Source organism: Eleutherodactylus coqui, chromosome 4, assembly GCF_035609145.1.
Source record: "Eleutherodactylus coqui strain aEleCoq1 chromosome 4, aEleCoq1.hap1, whole genome shotgun sequence".
NCBI classification, from domain to species: Eukaryota; Metazoa; Chordata; class Amphibia; order Anura; family Eleutherodactylidae; genus Eleutherodactylus; species Eleutherodactylus coqui.
The window spans coordinates 85,736,475-85,759,750 of NC_089840.1; the positions used below are offsets into that span (position 1 = coordinate 85,736,475).

The window sequence follows — 23,276 nt, forward strand, 5'->3', positions numbered from 1 at the left end:
ACCTTCTTAATATCCGTTCGCTGATCATTGACTTCATATGGATGGGGCGCAAACCTAGACTTAGCCACAGATTGCTTACAAGGGCAAAAGAGGAAGGGTAGCCTGGCCAACCTTGTCCTCACCCTAATACAAGGGAGAAAGTCCAAAATATGGGTAGAAATGGAATACGAAAGGGGCGCTAGGGGGATTCAGGGGGCCCCGTGGATCCATGAAGGGCTTCTGGGTGACATAAAATCTTTGTCACCCCTTATGCTAAGGGTCCTCAAGACCTGGGCGACTTTTCCACCGAGACTAGGTCTAGTATCTATACCGGGTCCCCTCACACCGCTATTGGCCAACCCACAGTTCCCAGCAACTAAAAACAAAACATTATTATCCCTACCCGACGCCCCGACCCCAAGAGTCAGAGTCGTGGTCACGCGTGCCGGAATGAAATCCCTGGTGGAGATATATGGGAGCGAGACCCCCTCCCCCGGAAGCCTGGCTGGGCTACCTTCAAGTGAGGGGCTTCGTGGAGTCCCTGACGCCCGTAGGTTGTGGATGTAAGCAGCTGACGCTATTTGAGTCCCTGTGTGTGGCAGCGACTCCTATCGAACACGGAATTTCCATCATTTACAAGATGTTGCTGAAAAAGGAGACAGGGGACGAACCCCCCGGATACGCGGGGCAGTGGGAGACCGAGCTGGGCAATAGCAAAACTGAGGCCGATTGGCAGAGAGCATTCCTTATGTGTCATAAGAGCTCTAGATTCGGCAGGCTACAGGAACAGAACTTCAATGCGAGCCTCTGACCGCTTCAAATCTTGGTTGGAGACAGGCAGCCTGGCCTAGTAGATAATGTTTGACAAGGGTAAGCGAGGTCGCCCCCATTCCCTATACCCCCCCCCCCCCCCCCGTTTTCCTATCTCCTCCACCCCACCCCCCCTTCCCAGCCCAGATTAGTTACAATAATTTCCACCATGTGCAATTTTCATTTTCTCTTGGTTAAAAGAAACAGAAGTGCTATGTGTTATTTGAGACATGATACCTTGTACCTAGCTGTGTCAGATGCTTTTCCGATAAGGTCACAAGAAGGTATTTCTGATAATAGTACTGTTTCTTAAGTGTATATTTGGAAATTTAATAAAATTGATTGAATATAAAAGGGCAATTCTGCCAGTTATCTCACTGGTGGGCATTGCAAAACATCTGTGAGACCTGCCATTGCCCTAAATAGCTGCATACAGGAGCCTACATAAGAATTATATTTCATATCAAGAAGTGTAAGGGTGTTTTTCTACTAACTTTTAAACATAAAAACTTTTAACACTGGAGAACCTGAATTTTTTGCTTTTAAAATGTCTCCGCTACTTTGGACCTACATAAATAATTAACTGATTATCATCAAATGGTAGATGGAACACACTAGTCCTGCAATCTGATTTCATAAACACTTCTAGCAAAGCTTCACTTATAATTGTGAACGTAACACACATACCCCAACGGTGAATAGAAATGGTTTGTACATCTTTCTCAGGATGCTGCTACGAGTAAAGGGAGCGTGTTTTGCAGTTGAATTTTTCGACCCATTGTTACTCCAAACCTCAGCTTCAACTCTTTCAATCTTTCCTGAAACTCTTCTGAACCAACTCCTCTGTTCAACAAGAATTCTATGTAAAGAAAAGAATGGCAGATCAGTTTAGCAGAACACAGCAATTAGCAGTATGACTTCTAATTAACCCCATGTAACCATGTAAATTAACAGGCTAATGCAGGCGTGCACGACTTTCTCTGCTCTGAGGGCCACATTGCCATACTGAAGCACTTCCAAGGGCCACAAGGGTATTCCCATCTGAGACATTTATGGTATATTTTCAGTTTAAGCAGTTAATAATACAGCTGCGTGCCTGCTTTATATGACTTTACAGTGCTCCTACCTCTCAATCCTAGTATAATTTCTCTAAGTCTGTTTAAAGGAGCTCTACCATATGACACGTGCCACTGCAGTTCAATTCATTTTCAATAGGACTGCCCATGATAGCCGAATGCACGTACTCTGCTATTCATTCTCCATGTCACATCAAGTGTGTGCAGTGAGGAGGAGAGGGGGATGAAGGATGCCCGTTCTCTGGATCACTAGGGGTCTCAGCAGTGAGACCTCCACCAATCACACTTTTATCACTTATCCTATAGATAGGTGATGCAAATAATTGACTTATTTTCATGCTTGTAGCTGGTCCCTGTATTCTTTTTCAGTGACTCCGTTATTAATTTTATATGTGGGGGCGTGGCCTAGGCATGGGAGAGTGAGGACAGACGCCTCGGGGCTCCGCGGCCGCCGACTCACAGAATATCAAGATTTAGACGATAACTACCTGGCCCGACAATGAAGAGAGGAGGAAAGCGGAGGGGAGACCTGCCGCCAGCCAACGGGACCCTGCTGAGCAGATACCCTCACGGCGCGGGCACCACTAAAGTAGAGAACCCTCACACACAAACATGGCGCCGGGAAACCTCGTGGAGCCAGCACAGCAGCATGCAGGAGAAGCTGGAGGACCACCGCTGCACGGGACTCCACACCTTTCCGACAAGGCACACAACCCGGAGGCAGTACCAGGCTCCCCTACCTCACCAGCATGCTCCAAAGCCAGGAGAAACACTCACATGGCCCCAGATCAGGACAGTAGCTGCATGGAGAAAGGCAGCAGCCACAGGCAGGAGGGAGCATTCCAGCAGCCATCTAAGGTCCCCTCATGCTTAAACAGCTCTGTAACTGGGAGAACTACAACTCCCATTCTCCACTCTGCAACCTCTCCAAGGGGATGTTCAGGACCTATGCCCGTTACTCCAGGCTCCAGTGCTCCATTACCTGCTGACATACCCCTAACCCACAAGCAGCCTGAGCCACCATTAGACGATTCTCAGACCCTGAATGTGTTATGGGTCATGGTTAGTGCTTTGCCGACAAAGGTGGATCTAGAAACACAACTCCAATGTTTCGAGGATAAACATGAGTGGGCTATTTCTGCAGGTAAATCCCTCTATGCAGACTTTGTCGCACCGGGTTACCGCACTAGAACAGACCCCGAGTGCGTCTTCTATGGTCTTTCAACAATTAGCCCTCATGGTGGAAAGACAGCAGAAACAGCTTAGAGACCTGACTTTTCATTTAGATGACATTGAAAATAGAGGAAGGCGCAACAACCTTAAATTAAGAGGTATCCCAGAGGACTTTCCTCCAGATGTGCTACGAGTGCATGACGGCCATCTTCAACAAGCTGATGCACCATCCTGAGGACAGAGCTATAAAAATGTACATCACCTAATAGGTGGGAAAATGTGGAACCCTAACCTCCCAAGAGACGTCATTTGCCGTGACCTCTGTGAAGTCAGCACCCCATCTTTCAAAAAAGTTAATTTTTTTATGAGTTCTGGATGCACCCCAAAGAGTTCTAGAGTTCCCAATTAATTTTAAAAATAGTTCTAGCGAATTAGGCAAAAAAAATCAACAAATGTATCTCTGCGGTGCTAACTTTCAAAAATGATATTACTAAATCAGCGAGAACTTTGTAAATATGGGTATTACAGCTTTGAGCAATAAGAGTTTTTTTTTCAGAACGCTTGAGGTGCTACCCAGAACTCTTATAAAATCGCAGGATTTTCCAAAAAATTCTTTACACATAATAACTGAAATTTTTTTTGATCCAGCATCTAAAAATCAGCGAGAACTTTGTAAATATTGGTTCTAGAGCTTCGAGCATTAAGAGTTTTCTTCAGAATTCCTGAGGTGCTACCCAGAACTCTTATAAAATCGCGGGATTTCCCCCCAAAATATTGACACATAATAACTGAAATTTTTTTGATCCGGCATTTGAAAATCAGCGAGAACTTTGTAAATATTGGTTCTAGAGCTTCGAGCATTAAGAGTTTTCTTCAGAACTCTTGAGGTGCTACCCAGAACTCTTATAAAATCGCAGGATTTCCAAAAAAAATTATTTACACATAACTGAAATTTTTGGATCCGGCATTTGAAAATCAGCGAGAACTTTGTAAATATTGGTTCTAGAGCTTCGAGCATTAAGAGTTTTCTTCAGAACTCTTGAGGTGCTACCCAGAACTCTTATAAAAATCGTAGGATTTGAACAACAAACAATATCGACTTTATATCAGATGTTGGTTGAGACAGACACACGCAATTGCGGGAAAGACATAGAAAGGAATTGGGAGCGAGAACTAGGTGGCACCCCCAGAGGAGTCTTGGAAAAAAAATCATACATCCTGTCACATAAAATGTCGGTTTCTAGCAAGATGCAGGAGTTAAACTACAAAATACTAACAAGATGGTACCAGACCCCAGTGAAACTAGCCAGGATATTCCCCCAGTATCCAGATACATGTTGGAGATGCCAATCGGAAAGAGGGTCATTTGTTCACCTCTGGTGGTCATGTCCTCTGATGCGCCCCCTCTGGCAGGAGATCAACACTCTTTACTCCACGGTATGCAGAACTCAGATCCAGTTTATGCCAGAAATAGTATTACTGTCTATGTTCCCAGGATCAGTGGCACATTTGAAAAACTCCCTACTCAGATTTTTTATACTGGCCATGCGACAGATAATCCCCAGAATATGGAAATCTATGACACCTCCCTCTAGAATAATGTGGTTGGAAGCTTTAGATCACCTGAAAGATATGGAAGAGCTCAGTGCCAGAGACGAACTAGGACATGAGAAATGTGCCTCTATCTGGATGATCTAGAACCAGTTTCGATTTTCTCCAGACCTAACCACATGGTTTCATTTCATTTCTTTCCTTTTCTCCTTCTCTCTCATCTTATTTCACTTCTATTCCCACTCCATGTTTGCTTGATATAATCAGTTTTCTAAGGCTGGGTTCTCACACGGGGCGGACTTGCTGCGGAAATTCTGTGCAGAATTTCGCTGCGGCAAATCCGCATGCGGCCGCTAATCACAGGATTAGCCAGCCATGTGGACGAGATTTCTCAGAAATCTCGTCCACACGGGACGGCAAATCCGCTGAGTCTAAGCCGGCAGAAGCCGCCGCTGCGGCGCGGATTTGCCGTCCCGTGTGGACGAGATTTCTGAGAAATCTCGTCCACATGGCTGGCTAATCCCGGGATTAGCGGCCGCATGCGGATTTGTGTAAATAATTTTTTTTTTAAATCCCGCGATTTTATAAGAGTTCTGGGTAACACCTCAAGAGTTCTGAAGAAAACTCTTAATGCTCGAAGCTCTAGAACCAATATTTACAAAGTTCTCACTGATTTTCAAATGCCGGATCAAAAAAATTTCAGTTATTATGTGTAAATAATTTTTTTTTTTAAATCCCGCGATTTTATAAGAGTTCTGGGTAGCACCTCAAGAGTTCTGAAGAAAACTCTTAATGCTCAAAGCTCTAGAACCAATATTTACAAAGTTCTCGCTGATTTTCAAATGCCGGATCCAAAAATTTCAACGTTATGTGTAAATAATTTTTGGGGAAATCCTGCGATTTTATAAGAGTTCTGGGTAGCACCTCAAGAGTTCTGAAGAAAACTCTTAATGCTCGAAGCTCTAATACCCATATTTACAAAGTTCTCGCTGATTTAGTAATATCATTTTTGGAAGTTAGCACCGCAGAGATATATTTGTTGATTTTTTTGCCTAATTCGCTAGAACTATTTTTAAAATTAATTGGGAACTCTAGAACTCTTTGGGGTGCATCCAGAACTTATAAACAAATTAACTTTTTTGAAAGATGGGGTGCTGACTTCACAGAGGTTTCTTCTTTACACTGCGGAAAAAGAGATGGTAGGACTAGATGGCGGCACGACTGCATTCACACCTGGCTTCGGCTCAAAAAAAACACCCGCATAAATAACCAAGTGTGACTTCAGCAGTAAGGCCACTCTCACACATTGATGCAGCAAAGCGACGCAATTTCAATTGTGGCCCTTTGCTACAATTTTACTTTCGTTTTCAGATGCAGGTTTCTGCGGCCAATAGCTGCCTTTATCGCATCCCATCATTGTGATGGGTGATGAGGTGCATTAAACAACAAAAAATAGAGCAGACAGCTCTTGAAAGCGCCGCAATCAAATGCATGTCTGCGAGGCCCAACTGAAATCAATGGGAGCGTTGTAACGCAGTATTCAAAACGCCACAGTAAAAAGCACCTGTGTGAGAGCAGCCTAAAACGCTGTGGTGAAAATGTATAGAAGTGGCTATTTGCAGCCTGCTATCTTGTATCTTAGTAGCCATGAATATAAACTATGATGATTCTATAATTTAACTTTCCACGAGTGTATCATTGTATGGACCATGAACCTCTTTATAAAAGACCTGTTGAACTTGGCTAATCATGTGATAACATAACCCATTTCTGAAGGGTTTTTGAACGATTTTGTCACATGTAAAAACATGCAAAAAAATTGAATGACTGGACGAGAATCGCCAGTCGTTCAGTTTTAAGCAGTTTAAAATCCCAACAACCATCATTCGGTGTAAATAGCAGTTGGTCAGTACTGAACTGCCGCTGCTTACAGTGAATGGAGAGGAGCAGGTGGAAAGCAGGGAGAGAACTCTCCCTACAGCACCGCAGTGAGTATACACAGGGGCGAATGTTGGTCAGAGTGTACATCACAGCTCGCCCTGTGCCCCAACTCTCTAAATGTGGCCACTAAATAGATGTGTGATTACTTCAGGGAAACAAACCTTTGTCCTTTACAAAGCAAATCTGCAGCTTAGGGCCTATTGTAGATGACGGGCCTATTATATATATATATATATATATATGACGAAACATAAAATTTGGCACAAGCATAGATTATGTCCAAAATAGGAAAAGTAAAGGGGTCCCGACTCAATTATTCAATTCTAATCACAAAAGAACTAGCTTTCAAATTGTACGTACGGAATCTAATTCTCTCACTTCCCGATGTCATAGAAACTTGAAATTTGGCACAAGCATTGATTATGTCATAAATAGAAAAAGTTCCTTTTCAGTCCACTCCTGACTTTGGCTCAAAAAGTTGTCAAAAACCGCAAATAAACTTCATGTGTCAACCTGACCTGCGAATCCTGCATTTCAAAAGATGAATTGCTGGCATATGGACACCCCAAAATGCATGTACCTCTTAACCCCTTAGTGACGGCCCCATTGCCTTTTTACTTCCTGGCTGGCTGGGCTTTAATCCTTAGGGCCATAAAAACACGCTCGCTCTGAGGATTAAAAGCCCTGCGGGCTGTGGACGTGACAGCTCCATGCTAACCTGGAGTTGTCATTGGAGGGCTGGGAAATCCAACCCCCAGGCATGCGAACACCGCTATTCACTGGATACCAGCGATCGCATAAAAGCAAATAGAAAGTAAAAAAAAGTTATTAAAGTTTCAGCTCCCTTCACAGATCTGATGGGTCAGGGAAGATGAGAGTACTCAGCCCCGTCCTCTGCGACGTCTCGCGGCAATCTACTCTTCCAAACCCAGCAACTGTGTCTGCGCATGCGCGCCAGACGTCATTACATCACGTGCAGAAAGCTGTGAGGCCCAGGAAGTTTAAAACCACCCTGCTCCCAGCTGGTATGTGTAGCCGAGTGCAGGGTGATGTCAACGGGCACTGCTGTATGCGGTTCCCGGTCACATGATCGCCGTTATCCAATGCGATCATGTAAAAAGTAAAAAAAAAGAAAGTTAAAAAAGGTATATTAAAAAAAAAAGTGTAAGTTTCATTTCCTCTTACAGATCATATCCGTCAGGAGAGATGAAATTACGTACCCAAGGCCCCCAGATTTATCCGCGGACCTAACCTTGGCTTCTGCGCACATACCCATTGCCAAGATGGTGGACACATGCGCAAAATCTGCGGATTGACGGGGTGATTTAAAATCTCCTTGCTCCTGGCTACCAAATGTACCTGAGAGCCTGGGGGTTTAACGGGGATCCGTGGTACGCAGGCCTTGGTCACGTGATCACCATTATCCAATGGATAACAGCGATTACGTAAAAGTAAAAAAAAATGTTACAGTTTCACCTCCCATCACAGATCTAATCTGTGAGGAGAGGTGAAATTACTTAGCTAATGCCTCCAGTGATGTCCCGACGAATTCCTTATCCATGCACCTTTCTCCAGCTTCGGGACATGTGCCATAGAAGCTGGGGAAGGACACAAGCGCAGAAGCTGGTGAAGGACAGGGAAATTTAAAATCTTCTTGATCCTGACTACTAAAGGTAGCAGAGACCCTGGAGCAGTGACAGAGATCCGCAGTGAGTGGTCCCTGTTCACGTGATCTCCGTTATCCAACGGATAATGGCAATCACGTAAAAGTTAAAAAACAGCTGAAGTTTAAAGCTCCTTTTGCGCATTCCGGCATAAGATTAGGGCCACAATGGGTATGTTTCTGAACGCAGGACAAATAGGGGTAATAATTTTGGGGTGCAAGTCTTCATTCATACAGTGTGCTGTACGAAAAAAAACTGTTTTTAAAATTACACAATTTCCAAAAAAATTGAAAATCATATTGTTTCCTTCTGCTTTGCTTAGATTCATTCAAAAACTGTAGGGTCAAAATACACAGTACACCCCTAGATGAATTTGTTAAGGGGTCTAGTTTTCAAAATACGGTAATTTGTGGGGGTTCTCTGTCGTTTTGGACACTTAAGGGGCTCTACAAGTGGGCAATGGGGCTTACAACACTTTTAAGCAAAATTTCTGTTCTGAAAGCCATCCACTGCTCCTTTCGATTTGAGCCTCGTTGTGCATACAGACATAAGATTAGGGCCACAATGGGTATGTTTCTGAACACGAGACAAACAGGGGTAACTTTTTGGGAGTGTAAATCCTCATTTTCATGGGCACTATAGAAGCAGCCTGTTTGCGCCTTAGTGACGGAGCCAAATTTTGGAAATCTGACATGCGTCGTTCAACGTAGCATAACTCCGTAAAGGCTTTACATATCCAAGTGATTCTGACACTGTTTTTTCGCCACATGTTGTACTTCATTTTGGTTGTAAAAAGAGACTGATATAATTTGTGTATATTTATTGTGTATATTTATTAAAAGTACCAATATTGGAAAAATTTTGAAAAAATTTTCATTTTTTTCAAATTTTCAACTGTAATATCTCAAATATGTTCAAACATACTGTACACATTTTTGATAAGATATATATTTCCATCTGTTTACTTTATTCTGAATGCACACTTGAAAAACTTGTGTTTTTTTTAACCATTTAGAGGACGTACAAATTTAACATTACTTTTCAGCATTTTGAGTAACACTTTGTTTTCCTGCACCAAGCCAAGTTTGCAAAGGCTCATGAGTGTCAGAATAATAGATACCCCCCCCCCCCCCAAATGGGAGAAGAGGGCGCAATGACCCGAGACATTCAATCTAGGGCCTTGGAATGTTCTAATCACCGAGGTCCCTTTCTATTCTTTAACCCCTTAGTGACCAAGCCTGTTTGCGCCTTAATGACCAGGCCAAATTTTGCAAATCTGACACGTGTCACTTTAGCATGGAAAAACACCAGAAAGGTTTTGCATATCCAAGCGATTCTGACATTGTTTTTTCGCCACATGTTGTACTTCATCTAGGCGGAAAAAAAAGACCGATAGAATTTGTGTTTACTTATTAAAAGCGCCAAAATTGGGAAAATTTTGAAAAAAATCGTCATTTTTTCACATTTCCAACTGCAATATCTGAAATATGTGCAAACATTATATAGAAATTTTTGCTAGGATATATTTCAATCCGTTTACTTTATTTTTGGTGCACATTGGAAAAACTTTCTTTTTTTTTAACCATTTAGAAGACATACAAATTTAACATTACTTTTCAGCATTTTGAGGAACACTTTGTTTTCCTTCACCAAGCCAAGATTGGAAAGGCTCATAGGAGTCAAAATGATAGATACCCCCACAAGTGACCCCCATTTTAAAAACTACACCCCTTAATGTATTCACTGAGGGGTGTCATGAGTATTTTGACCCTACCAGTTTTTTTTCAGGAATTAATTCAATTTAGAGGAGAAAAAATAAAATTTCATAGTTTTGCAAATATGTCATTTTAAAGACATTTTTTTTCCTATATTGCCCATGAAAATGAGGATTTACACCCCAAAATGGATACCCCCGTTTCTCCCGTGTTTAGAAACATACCCATTGTGGCCCTAATCTTATGTCTGGATGCACAACGGGACCCAAAATGAAAGGACTGTAGTCGGTGTCTTTCAGAACATAAATTTTGCTTGAAGGCGTTTTAGACCCATAGCACTTTAGGAGAGCTCTTGAGCGGCCAAAACCAAAGACAACCCCCACAAGTGACCCCATTTTGAAAACTAGACCCCTTAACGAATTAATCTAGGGGTGTACTGTGTATTTTTACCCTACAATTTTTGAATAAATCTAAGCAAAGCAGTAGGGAAAAAATTACAATTTTCATTTTTTTGGCATTTGTATCAATTTAAAAACAGTTTTTTTGTACAGCACACATAGAAATGAAGACTTTCACCCCAAAATGGATACTCCCGTTTGTCCTGTGTTCAGAACCATACCCCTTGTGGCCCTAATCTACTTAAAGGACACATAGCTAGGCCTATAATGGAAGGAGCACCCGTTGGATTTCAGGGTACAACGGAATAAATTCCAGGCCCCATTGTCCACTTATAGAGCCATTGAGCGTCTAAAACTAGACCCCTTAATGAATTCATCTAGGGGTGTACTGCATATTTTGACCCCACAGTTTTTGAATAAATCTAAGCAAAGCAGAAGGAAAAAATTACGTTTTTCATTTTTTTGGCAATTTTGTCAATTTAAAAACTGGTTTTTTTTGTACAGTTTACATAGGAATGAAGACCTTCACCCCAAAATGGATACCCCCATTTGTCCCGTGTTCAAAAACATACCCATTGTGGCCCTAATCTACTTATAGGACACATGGTTAGGCCTGTAATGCAGGGAACACCCGTAGGATTTCAGGGCAGAACTGAATAAATTCAAGGCCCCATTGTTCATTTGTACGGAATAAAAATTGACTCCCTAAAAATCCCCCGTCCCTCCCCCACACACTCCGCGCCCTTTTCGGCGTTCCCCAAATCTTAGATAAAAATAATAATGTGAACTGTGTGGTATTTCCGAAGACGGGTAATTACAGAGGCTGGTTGGGATGGGTACATGGGGCAATAAAACCGTGTATCCCCACTCCTCTCATGCTTTTTGGGGGTCATTTCTTGACCTCAGTGGTGGGTATGGGGTGTAAAAAGTGGCGCTCTGTGAGTCTCCGTAAGCTTGATGAGGTGCGGCGGTCTCGCACAGAAGACGCTCAACAAGCTGCTCCTGGAACTGCAGGAAGGCGAGCGTTCCTGGGGCTTCTTGTAAATTGCGTATTACAGGTAGCGGTCTGAATAACGCCGGGCTCACATGGCCGTAGGTGGAATCCGCTTGCGGAGGCCCGCAGCGGATCCCAGCTGTGAGCCCGGCTGTGTCCCTGCGTGCGGCGGCCTATTGTACTGCGCATAACTGCCTACTCACACGGGCGGTCATTCGCAGTACTTTTTTTAAATTTGTATTTCCCGCACAGTCGCTTAGCGATGACCTGGGTACCCGCAGCCCGTATACAATGTAGTTGCGTATGGGCTGCGGGTATATCCTCGACCATGGAGCACAATGGGCTCTATGTTGCGGATATCCGCAGTAAAAAAGAACCTGCTGCATTCTCTTTTTCTGCGAGTGGATTACGCAATTCCGACCTGCTAATGTGAGTGGAATTGTGTAATCCAATGCGCTTCATCTGCGTATTGCCGCGGATCAGACGCATGCGGAATCCGTAATTCCTATCCGGTCATGTGAGACCGGCCAAAAGTAGATCGCTACCTTTTTATCACGTGACCGGGGACCGCTCAACGAGGCCACCCGTCACTGCTCCAGGCTCTCGGCGACCGTTGATCGCTGGGAGCAAGGAGATTTTTAAGTTTCCTGGGCTCCCCGACTCCTGCACATGTGTCCGGTGTTTTGCCGGCGGTCGCATGTGCAGAATCCGGGTAAGTTCACGGAGGAAGATCGCGTCGGGGTGGAAATACGGAGGCCTCCGGTAAAAAGTTTCATCTCCTCTCACCGATCGCATCGGTGAGGGGAGATGAAGCTTCACCTTTTTTTTACTTTTACGTGATCGACATTATCCATTGGATAACAGCGAACACGTGACGAGGAACCGCTCACCGTGGCCCCCGTGAAATCTCCAGGCTCTCGGCTGAGTTTTGTAGCCAGGAGCAGGGAGATTTTAAATTATCCTGGCAATCCACGGCTTTTGCGCATGCGTCCGCCATTTTGGCGATAGGCGTGTGCGCAGAAGCTGGGGTAAGGTACATCATTTCATCCTCCCTCACGGATATGATCCGTGGGGGGAGATGAAACGCAAGCTTTTTTAACTTTTTTTTTAAACTTTTTTAAAACATTTGTTTTTTACTTTTACACTTTTTTTTTCACTTTTTACACTTTTTTATTTTACATGATCACTGTCATCCATTGGATAACAGTGATCATGTCCCCGGTATAATCTCTCTGTTCCTGGCTACACATGGCAACCAAGAGCAGAGGGATTTTAAATTTCCCGGGGCTCGAGCTCGTCTGTGCACGCGCCCGATGTCAATCACCGGGTGTGCATGCGCAGACGGGGATTTGGGTCCCGGGACATCGGGGAGGACTTAGGTGAGTATTTTCACCTCCCCTCATGGATCCGATCCATGAGGGGAGGTGAAACTGACTTTTTTTTAAAACTTTTTCGCGATCGCCGCTATCCAATGGAGCCGGGAGCCAGGAGATTTTAAATTTGCCAGGGGCTCCCGGGCTTCTGCGCATGCGCCTGACGTCATCGTCTGGCATGCATGCGCAGAAGACCGCCGGCGGGTCGGGGAGGACCCAATCTCCGGGGGACACCGCCGACAAGCCAGGTAAGAATTTTCAGCTGCTCTGATGGATCCGATCCATCAGGGCAGCTGAATATCTAACTTTTTAGGCACTTTTCTGCGATCGGCGCTATCCATTGGATATCGCCGATCGCAATACCGGGGGCGGGGCTTCCCGCATAGGATTAAAGCCCACTTACTGAGGACGTAGTTTCCCGATGGGGCAGTCGTTAAGGGGTTAAAATGACATTAGAAAAAATATGAAATTTTATTTTCGCCTCTAAATTACATTAAACGGTAGGGTCAAAATACTCGTTACACTCCTCAGTGAATATATTAAGGGGTGTAGTTTTTTTAAATGGGGTCATTTGTGGGGGTATCTATCATTCTGACACTTATGAGCTTTTGCAATCTTGTTTGAAAATATATATCTTATCAAAAATTTGTACAGTATTTAAGAAATTGCAGTTGAAAATGTGAAAAAAATGGCAAGTTTTTTTAAAGTTGTCCCAATTTTGGCGCTTTTAATATGCACAAATTCTATCAGTTTATTTTTACCACCTAAGGGCTCCTTCCCATGGATGGATTTCCGCCGTGTTGCCTGCAGCTATTAGGTTCTATTGAACCTAATAGCTCAATGCTCACGGTGCGGAATTCCGCACCGTGAAATGACCCGACCTCACCTGCGGCATGCTCTATTTGTAGTCAATGGAAGCCGTCACGCCGAAGCAACATGTGGGTAAGTATTGGGGTCTCTGGGGGGCGCCGTGACGGGCTCCGCCGCGGAATTCCGCGGTGGAGCCAGTCACAGCCGTGTGCAGCTGGGCTAAATGAAGTACAATATTTGGCGAAAAAAACAATGTCAGGATCACCTGGATATGCAAAACCGCTTATGGTCCTCACGTGGTGCAAAGTGTGCAGAATGCAGTCCTAAGCTTTCTCTCACGACCTGAAGGTTATGGGTTCAATCCCCACTTGGTTCAGGTAGCCGGCTCAAGGTTGGCTCAGCCTTCCATCTTCTTACGAGGTCGGTAAAACGAGTACCTAGCTTGCTGGAGGTAATAAACAAATTACCTGAAAGCGCTACAGAATAAGTTGGCGCTATACAAATAACAAGTCCCTTCCCCTATGTTAAAGTGACATGTCAGATTTCCAAAACGTGGCTCCAGGCGAATCTTGCTGCAGTGGGGATCATATCAACTCCTTAATGCTCCATGTCAGTTATGTCACAAAAGTTTGAGGTATGCATGGAACCGATTGTGGCTGTTAACCAATTCTGACCGCAACATTTAAATCAGAGTTTGGGGAGTGCCTAACAGCCCAAGTGTGAGGAGATCACAGGGTGCCGTTCGATTATCATGGCATTCGGGAGCCTTCTGAAAGCTGCCAGGGCTGCCATTGCAGATTGCCCATGACACCATGCCTGTGGCTTCACAGACTGCAGTCAGATTGCGGCATAATGTAACACATACTGTAGGAGCGATCAAACCATCATAGTTTAAAACCTCTAAATGGAATTTAAAAAAATAAAAACATTTTTAAAAAGTTTTATTTAAAAGAAAAAAATAAAGGATGATAAAAGTTAAAAAAACAGGAAAGTGTGCCCAGACTAGAAGAGGAGTCTGCTGCCAATTAGAACATTTGTCTTGACCCCTGGGTCTATCTACGACTGTGGGTACATGGTGTATGGAGAAACGAACACAGCAGCAGCCCCCGTGGCTCCCAAGTAAAGAATTGAGGCACAACTTAACAAAAAAAAAAGGAAGAATAAGGCTGAAATGCTAGCAGGCAGTGGATCAGTGGTCAGCGCTGCGGTCCTGGCTTCATCTGCATAGAGTTTGGGCGTTCTACCTATTTTCAGACGGTTTCCTGCCACACTGAATACCAATAGGTTGATGAGCACCAAGTAAATAATGACAATCCTGGAATATGTGGGCACTGTATAGTAATAACTAATAGGTACCTTTGTCGTTGGCATAATGTGGTCCTTGCAAAAGAGCAGGCCCTCCAGCAAGCAGAGCTCATTTTGTTCCCAAACGCGGTGCAGAGGTCGGTTCTGCGGAGAGCGCCATACACCTGAAACATGGAGAACAACGGTCATTTACTGCAGCAGCACTGAGCTCCGACTGGGACAAAAGGCCCATTTACTTACAATCCACCAACTTGACAGATTCACAGGATGTATGGAGAGGCCTTATGAGAAAAGGGAGGCACGTATGAAAAGCAAAATGGCAATAGAGTGACAGCAGAGCTGCGCAGCCGGCCTGCTTTATAATGGAACCGGCCCTCGGAGATATCTTACAAAGCCGCTGGCCATCGTGAACCCCAAACAGTCATTGGAAAAGCCCTCACAAACATCTCAATTTTATATTGTAGATTTTTAATTGGTCTCATGTAATTATATATGACGCAGCACCCAGTTGGTTTAAGTGCATTTTTAACCCCTTAGTGACATCATTAATTTTAACCTTAACGCTGGGTTCACATAGGGTAGAATCGCGCTGTAAATCTTGCGGTTTTGCCGCAGCGAAAAAACGCGGGATTTCCGCCGGGGAAAGCGCAGCTTTAAAACCCGCAGCACTTAGCAGCGGATTTTGGAGAGGCTTGGCAGCATGCTTTTCCGTTGTGGCCGGCACTACCTTAGAAAGCAGCGAGGCTGCAACAGGAAAAAAAAAATGCTGCGGCCAGGAAACCCGCGCCGCAGTTCCGGTTTTGCTGCGACAGATTGGCGGTCCCACGTGGACGAGATTTTTAACTATCCTGGGAATACACAGTCGGATTTGCTGCAGCGAAATTTTGCACGGAATTTCCGCAGCAAATCCGCACTGTGTGAACCCAGCCTAAAGCGGTTGGGCAGTTGTAAATAAGTAATTTACTAAATCCTGCACTTAGGTTGGCCCCGATGACCCAGGAGGTCCATTCCAACTCTACCATTCTATGATTCAATAATGGTCTTTCCTTAGAGCTCCTCCTTCCTACGGCAGGATGTGTAAAACGTTATGTGTATTACGCAGGGTTTTACCGCCGTCTGAGCTGTCTATTGCTGCATATGGCAGTGATCGTGCACTGCGGACAGCCCGTAAAGAACTATAGGGCTGCATGCACATTCACCTTGCCAGTATGCTTATGCACTGAGCTAATTTCTGCAGGAAGGACACAGCTCTGTTCCCACTGCAGTGGCCATCCCCCGTTATTACATATAAAGTTTCCATCAAAGTGAGACCTTTGTGTGTAATACTTAGTACAGCCACTATAGTCAGAATGGAGCTGTCTGCTTCCTGAAGAAATCAGCTCACTGCATGAACGCACCTATTGGGTGAACAGATGATCAGTGGGGGTCCCCTGCCGATCTACTATTGATATGTAGATATAAACAAACTGGTATAATGACACAACCCTCCAGTGAAACACCGTGAGGTTCTGGGATAAAGTATTGGACTTCTCTTTTCTTCTTTCAATAGATATGCGTTTTTGAGGTGAATCCCTTTATCAGTCATGTTGGGGGTACTGACAAACAAAAAGGGTGGTGAAGTAGTTACAACATAACCAGTATGTGGCAGGAAGTGGAAGGTAAATTATAAGGGGAGAACATACAAAGAAAGTGCATAAATACACAGAAGTAATCCAAATTCATAAATCAATATAAAATAGAGTAAAATTAAATTAGCGAGATGGTAGAATAATTAAAAGTACAATCTAATTGTTGTAATCATTCTGCACTCCCCATTGTGATTTGCAGGACCAGTTCCAGTCTCCTTAGGAATCAGTTACATATATTAGACTGAATTCATATATTTTTTAACTGTGGACAACAGAAATAAAGCAATTTCACCTTTTTTGGGGTATTTACTGTTATGGCGTTCAGTGTGTGGTGAAAGTATTATGTTACCTTATTGTACAGGTCACTACAATTATGACAACACAAATTTATAGAGGTTTTATTATGATTTACCAGTTTTGCCCAATATAAAAACATTTTTTTTTTTTTTTTTACAAAAAGACTTTTTGATTGGCACTACATTGTGGCACCAGAGCATTTTTATTTATCAGTTGGCAGAGCTGTATAACGCCTGTTTTATTTTTGAGAGACAGCTTGTGGTTTTTATTGGTTCCATTTTAAGGTATATAATATAGAATGCGACAGCACTAGCTACGCCTGACCGGTAAACAGCGGAGGGGACAGAACAGAATCGTAGGATACCACCGGAGAACTATGGGGGAGGGGGCAGAATGTGACAACACTGAGCATGCCTGACCAGTAAACAGTGGCGCGGACAGGATGTAACCATTGGAGACCACAGGAGAACTATGCAGGAGGGGGGTGCAGAAAGTCACGGCTCCAAGCATGACTGAACGGTAAAGATTGGCGCGTACACGACATATCCATTGGATATCACTGGAGAATTATACAGGGGCACAGAATGTGGAGGCACGGATCACGACTAACCAGTAAATCGCGGACAGGACGTAACCGTTGGATACCATCGAAAAACTACATGGGGCCGCAGGTACAACCAGCTCTCTGCAGCGCTGCACAACCAGGTATAACAATATAGTGTAAGTTACATGTAGCACAAAACTCCAGCACCCCGGACTCCCCTATAGACTCCTTTATTCCCGTTCCTGTGAGAAGCAAAGCCATCACACCTGGCATTACCCTCCGGACCCCACTAGGGGACAGCCCAACCAGTTCGTAATGCTAACGGACTCTAGCAATGTCTCTCGCTGATTTACTGCATTTAAGGGAAAGCATTATTCTGGGTCTAGAAAGGTCGGCTGCTGGGTCGGCTGCTGGGACGCCACAGAGCAGCACGCCACAGAGCAGCACGATCGCCAGGGAAACTCCTTACAACTACTCACCAGAGAGCCGCAGCAAGGAAGAGGGCGGAGGCTAGAGTGGAGTGGCTGGGGGGAGGTCTGACGTCAGAAGATCAGCTGACTATCTCCAATCACATGATAGAGGCGGTGCTGGAGGGAGAGTAGCGGGAGGTTACTTGTACAGAGCACATAGAGCTGGACGATTCTTCTAGGGTGGATAGGGGGGTTGGAGGATCCTTGTAGGGTTTACAGTGGGCTTGGGAGGATACATATAGAGTGTAGCGCGGACGTGAGGATGCTTGTAGAGAGCACAGGGGGGCTGGAAGATACATATAGAGTGTAGAGCGGATTTGAGGATGCTTGTAGAGAGCACAGGGGGGCTGAAAGATTATTTTAGGGTGTACAGGGGGGCTGGAGAATGCTTCTAGAGAAAACAGGGGTCTGAAGTATGTTTGTAGGGTGTATAGGACGCTGGAGGATGCTTGTAGGGTGTATAGGGGCCTGGAGGATGCCTGTAGAGAGCACAGGGGGCCTGGAGGATGCTTGTAGAGAGCACAAGGGGGTTGCAGGATTCTTGTAGAGAGCACAGGGGGGTTGCAGGATGCTTGTAGAGAGCACAGGGGGGTTGGAGGATGCTTGTAGAGAGCACAGGGGGGTTGGAGGATGCTTGTAGAGAGCACAGGGGGCTGGAGGATGCTTGTAGAGAGCACAGGGGGGTTGGAGGATGCTTGTAGAGAGCACAGGGGGCTGGAGGATGCTTGTAGAGAGCACAGGGGGGCTGGAGGATGCTTGTAGAGAGCACAGGAGGGCTGGAGGATGCTTGTAGAGAGCACAGGAGGGCTGGAGGATGCTTGTAGAGAGCACAGGGGGGTTGGAGGATGCTTGTAGAGAGCACAAGGGGGCTGGAGGATGCTTGTAGAGAGCACAGGGGGATTGGAGGATGCTTGTAGAGAGCACAAGGGGGCTGGAGATTGCTTGTAAAAAGCACAGGGGGGCTGGAGGATGCTGGTAGAGAGCACAGGGGGGCTGGAGGATGCTGGTAGAGAGCACAGGGGGGCTGGAGGATGCTGGTAGAGAGCACAGGGGGGCTGGAGGATGCTGGTAGAGAGCACAGGGGGGCTGGAGGATGCTGGTAGAGAGCACAGGGGGGCGGGAGGATGCTGGTAGAGAGCACAGGGGGGCGGGAGGATGCTGGTAGAGAGCACAGGGGGGCTGGAGGATGCTGGTAGAGAGCACAGGGGGGCTGGAGGATGCTGGTAGAGAGCACAGGGGGGCTGGAGGATGCTGGTAGAGAGCACAGGGGGGCTGGAGGATGCTGGTAGAGAGCACAGGGGGGCTGGAGGATGCTGGTAGAGTGCACAGGGGGGCTGGAGGATGCTTGTAGAGCACAGGGGGGCTGGAGGTTGCTTGTAGAGAGCACAGAGGGGCTAGGGGATGCTTAAAGACAGCACAGGGGGCTAGAGGATGCTTGTAGAGAGCACAGGTGGGGCTGGAAAATGCTTGTGGGGTATACAGGGGGCTGCAGAATGCTTGTAGAGAGCACAGAAGGGCTGGGGAATGCTTTTTAGAGAGCACAGAAGGGCTGGGGGATGCTTTTAGAGAGTACAGAGTGGCTGGACGATGCTTGTAGAGAGCAAAAGGGGGACTGGAGGATGCTTGTAGAGAGCACAAGGGGGCTGGAGGATACTTATAGGGTTACAGGGGACTTCTGGATGCTTGTAGAGAGCACGGGGGGTGGAAGATTCTTTTAGGGTGTACAGGGGAGCTGGAGGATGCTTGTGGAGAGCACAGGGGCTTGAAGACTCTTGTAGGGTGTACAGGGGGCTGGAGGATGGTTGTGGAGAGCACAGGAGGGCTGGAGGATGCCTGTAGAGAGCACAGGGGGGCTGGAGGATGCTTGTAGAGAGCACAGGGGGGCTGGAGGATGCTTGTAGAGAGCAAAAGGGGGACTGGAGGATGCTTGTAGAGAGCACAAGGGGGCTGGAGGATGCTTATAGGGTTACAGGGGACTTCAGGATGCTTGTAGAGAGCAAAAGGGGGACTGGAGGATGCTTGTAGAGAGCACAGGGGGTGGAAGATTCTTTTAGGGTGTACAGGGGAGCTGGAGAATGCTTGTAGAGAGCACAGGGTTCTGGAGGATGCTTGTAGGGTGTAAAGGGGCCTGGAGGATGCTTGTAGAGAGCACAGGGGATGGAGGATGCTTGTAGGGTGTATAGGGGCCTGAAGGATGCTTGTAGAGAGCACAGGAGGGCTGGAGGATGCCTGTAGAGAGCACGGGGGGGGCTGGAGGATGCTTGTAGAGAGCAGGGGGGCTGCAGGATGCTTGTAGAGAGCACAGGGGGGCTGGAGGATGCTTGTAGAAAGCACAGGGGGGCTGGAGAATGCTTGTAGAAAGCACAGGGGGGCTGGAGGATGCTTGTAGAGAGCACAAGAGGGCTGGAGGATGCTTGTAGAGAGCACAGGAGGGCTGGAGGATGCCTGTAGAGAGCACAGGGGGATTAGAGGATGCTTGTAGAGAACACGGGGGTTGGAGGATGCATGTAGAGAGCACAGGGGGGCTGGAGGATGCTTGTAGACAGCACGGGGGCTGGAGGATGCTTGTAGAGAGCATAGGGGGCTGGAGGATGCTTGTAGAGAGTACAAGGGGGCTGGAGGATGCTTATAGGGTTACAGGGGACTTGAGGATGCTTGTAGAGAGCACAGGGGGGCTGGAAGATTCTTTTAAGGTATGCTGGGGAGCTGGAGAATGCTTGTAGAGAGCAAAGAGGTCTGGAGGATGCTTGTAGGGTGTGCATGGGGCTGAATGATGGTTGTGGAGAGCACAGCAAGGCTGGAGGATGCCTGTAGAGAGCACTGGGGGCTGGAGGATGCTTGTAGAGACCACAGGGGGGCTGGAGGATGCTTGCAGGGTGTATAGGGGCCTGGAGGATGCTTGTAGAGAGCACAGGGGCATAGAAGGATGCTTGTAGAGAGCACAAGGGGGCTGGAGGATGCTTGTAGAGATCACGAGGGGTCTGGAGGATGCTGGTAGAGAGCACAGGGGGGCTGGAGGATGCTGGTAGAGAGCACAGGGGGATTGGAGGATGCTTGTAGAGAGCACAGGAGGGCTGGAGGATGCTTGTAGAGAGCACAGGGGGATTGGAGCATGCTTGTAGAGAGCACAGGGGGGTTGGAGCATGCTTGTAGAGAGCACAGGGGGGTTGGAGCATGCTTGTAGAGAGCACAGGGGGGTTGGAGGATGCTTTTAGAGAGCACGGGGGGCTGCAGGATGCTTGTAGAGAGCACAGGGGGGCTGCAGGATGCTTGTAGAGAGCACAGGGGGGCTGCAGGATGCTTGTAGAGAGCACAGGGGGGCTGGAGGATGCTTGTAGAGAGCACAGGGGGGCTGGAGGATGCTTGTAGAGAGCACAGGGGGCTGGAGGATGCTTGTAGAGAGCACAGGGGGGCTGGAGGATGCTTGTAGAGAGCACAGGGGGGCTGGAGGATGCTTGTAGAGAGCACAGGGGGGCTGGAGGATGCTTGTAGAGAGCACAGGGGGGCTGGAGGATGCTTGTAGAGAGCACAGGGGGGCTGGAGGATGCTTGTAGAGAGCACAGGGGGGCTGGAAGATTCTTTTAGGGTATGCTGGGGAGCTGGAGAATGCTTGTAGAGAGCAAAGAGGTCTGGAGGATGCTTGTAGGGTATGCATGGGGCTGAAGGATGGTTGTGGAGAGCACAGCAGAAGCCTGGAGGATGCGTGTAGAGAGCACGGGGTTGTGGAGGATGCTAATAGGGTGTATAGGGGCCAGGAGGATGCATGTGAAGAGCACAGGGGCTGGAGGATCCTTGTAGGGTGTACAGGGTGCTGGAGGATGGTTGTGGAGAGCACAGGAGGGCTGGAGGATGCCTGTAGAGAGCACGGGTGGGCTGGAGGATGCTTGTAGAGAGCACGGGGGGGCCTGGAGGATGCTTGTAGAGAGCACAGGGGCATAGAAGGATGCTTGTAGAGAGCACAGGGGGATTGGAGGATGCTTGTAGAGATCACAGGGGGTCTGGAGGATGCTGGTAGAGAGCACAGGGGGGCTGGATGATGCTGGTAGAGATCACAGGGGGTCTGGAGGATGCTTGTAGAGAGCACAGGAGGGCTGAAGGATGCTTGTAGAGAGCACAGGGGGCTGGAGGATGCTTGTAGAGAGCACAGGGGGGCTGGAGGATGCTTGTAGAGAGCACAGGGGGGCTGGAGGATGCTTGTAGAGAGCACAGGGGGGCTGGAGGATGCTTGTAGAGAGCACAGGGGGGCTGGAGGATGCTTGTAGAGAGCACAGGGGGGCTGGAGGATGCTTGTAGAGAGCACAGGGGGGCTGGAGGATGCTTGTAGAGAGCACAGGGGGGCTGGAGGATGCTTGTAGAGAGCACAGGGGGGCTGGAGGATGCTTGTAGAGAGCACAAGGGGGCTGGAGGATGCTTATAGGGTTACAGGGGACTTGAGGATGCTTGTAGAGAGCACAGGGGGGCTGGAAGATTCTTTTAGGGTATGCTGGGGAGCTGGAGAATGCTTGTAGAGAGCAAAGAGGTCTGGACGATGCTTGTAGGGTATGCATGGGGCTGAAGGATGGTTGTGGAGAGCACAGCTGGGCTGGAGGATGCCTGTAGAGAGCACGGGGGGGGGCTGAAGGATGCTTGTAGAGACCACAGGGGGGCTGGAGGATGCTTGCAGGGTGTATAGGGGCTTGGAGTATGCTTGTAGAGAGCACAGGGGGGTAGGAGGATGCTTGTAGAGAGCACAGGGGGATTGGAGGATGCTTGTAGAGAGCACAAGGGGGCTGGAGATTGCTTGTAGAGAGCACAGGGGGGCTGGAAATAGGGGTCACGGAGAGCGCCAGACACTTTATATATAGACCACAATGATAGACGTGTGATCACTCACCTGGTGCAAGGCAATATCACCCCAAGGTGATTATGCCTGCACCCAACATCCTGGTATGCTTGTAACGATTACTTTATCCAGGAAGTAACAGAATCCAATGACAACAAATATCCAAAATACTGGAGAGCTGCAGGTCACAATAAAACTCCATGCCTCATCTGAGGTCGGATAAAAGCCAAATAGAACTACAAGAAAAAGCTGTGGACCTGTGCTGCTTTAATATATAAAAATTAGAGATGAGCGAACGTACTCGTCCGAGCTTGATATTCGTGCGAATATTAGGGTGTTCGGGATGCTCGTTACTCGTAACGAGTACCACGCGGTGTTCCGGTTACTTTCAGTTTCCTCTCTGAGACGTTAGCGCGCTTTTCTGGCCAATTGAAAGACAGGGAAGGCATTACAACTTCCCCCTGTGACGTTCAAGCCCTATACCACCCCCCTGCTGTGATTGGCTGAAGAGATCTGATGTCAGCCGAGTATAAAAATCGGCCCCTCCTGCGGCTCGCCACACATGCCTTGTGACTTAGCTGAGGGAAAGTACTATCGTGCTGGAGCTGCTGTAGGGAGAGCGTTAGGAGTTAGTGTAGGCTTCAAGAACCCCAACGGCCCTTCTTAGGGCCACATCTACTAGTGTGCAGTACTGTGTTAGCACAGTATTTTTTTATTTTTTTTTCC

At 47.0% G+C, this 23,276-nt stretch overlaps 1 protein-coding gene across 2 annotated transcripts in view; it reads right to left on the bottom strand.

The window, feature by feature from the left end:
- The window catches only part of PARL (presenilin associated rhomboid like), a 140,940-nt gene extending 123,133 nt beyond the window's left edge, over positions 1-17,807 (bottom strand). For both annotated transcript variants that reach the window (XM_066599800.1, XM_066599799.1), the window contains exons 1-3: positions 17,738-17,807; positions 14,841-14,953; positions 1,477-1,648 (exon numbers count right to left, since the gene is read on the bottom strand). In XM_066599800.1, the coding sequence (XP_066455897.1) occupies positions 1,477-1,648; positions 14,841-14,902 (234 nt within the window). In that variant the 5' untranslated portion in view covers positions 14,903-14,953; positions 17,738-17,807. The remainder of the gene's footprint in view (positions 1-1,476; positions 1,649-14,840; positions 14,954-17,737) is intronic.
- Between the last annotated feature and the right edge of the window lie 5,469 nt (positions 17,808-23,276).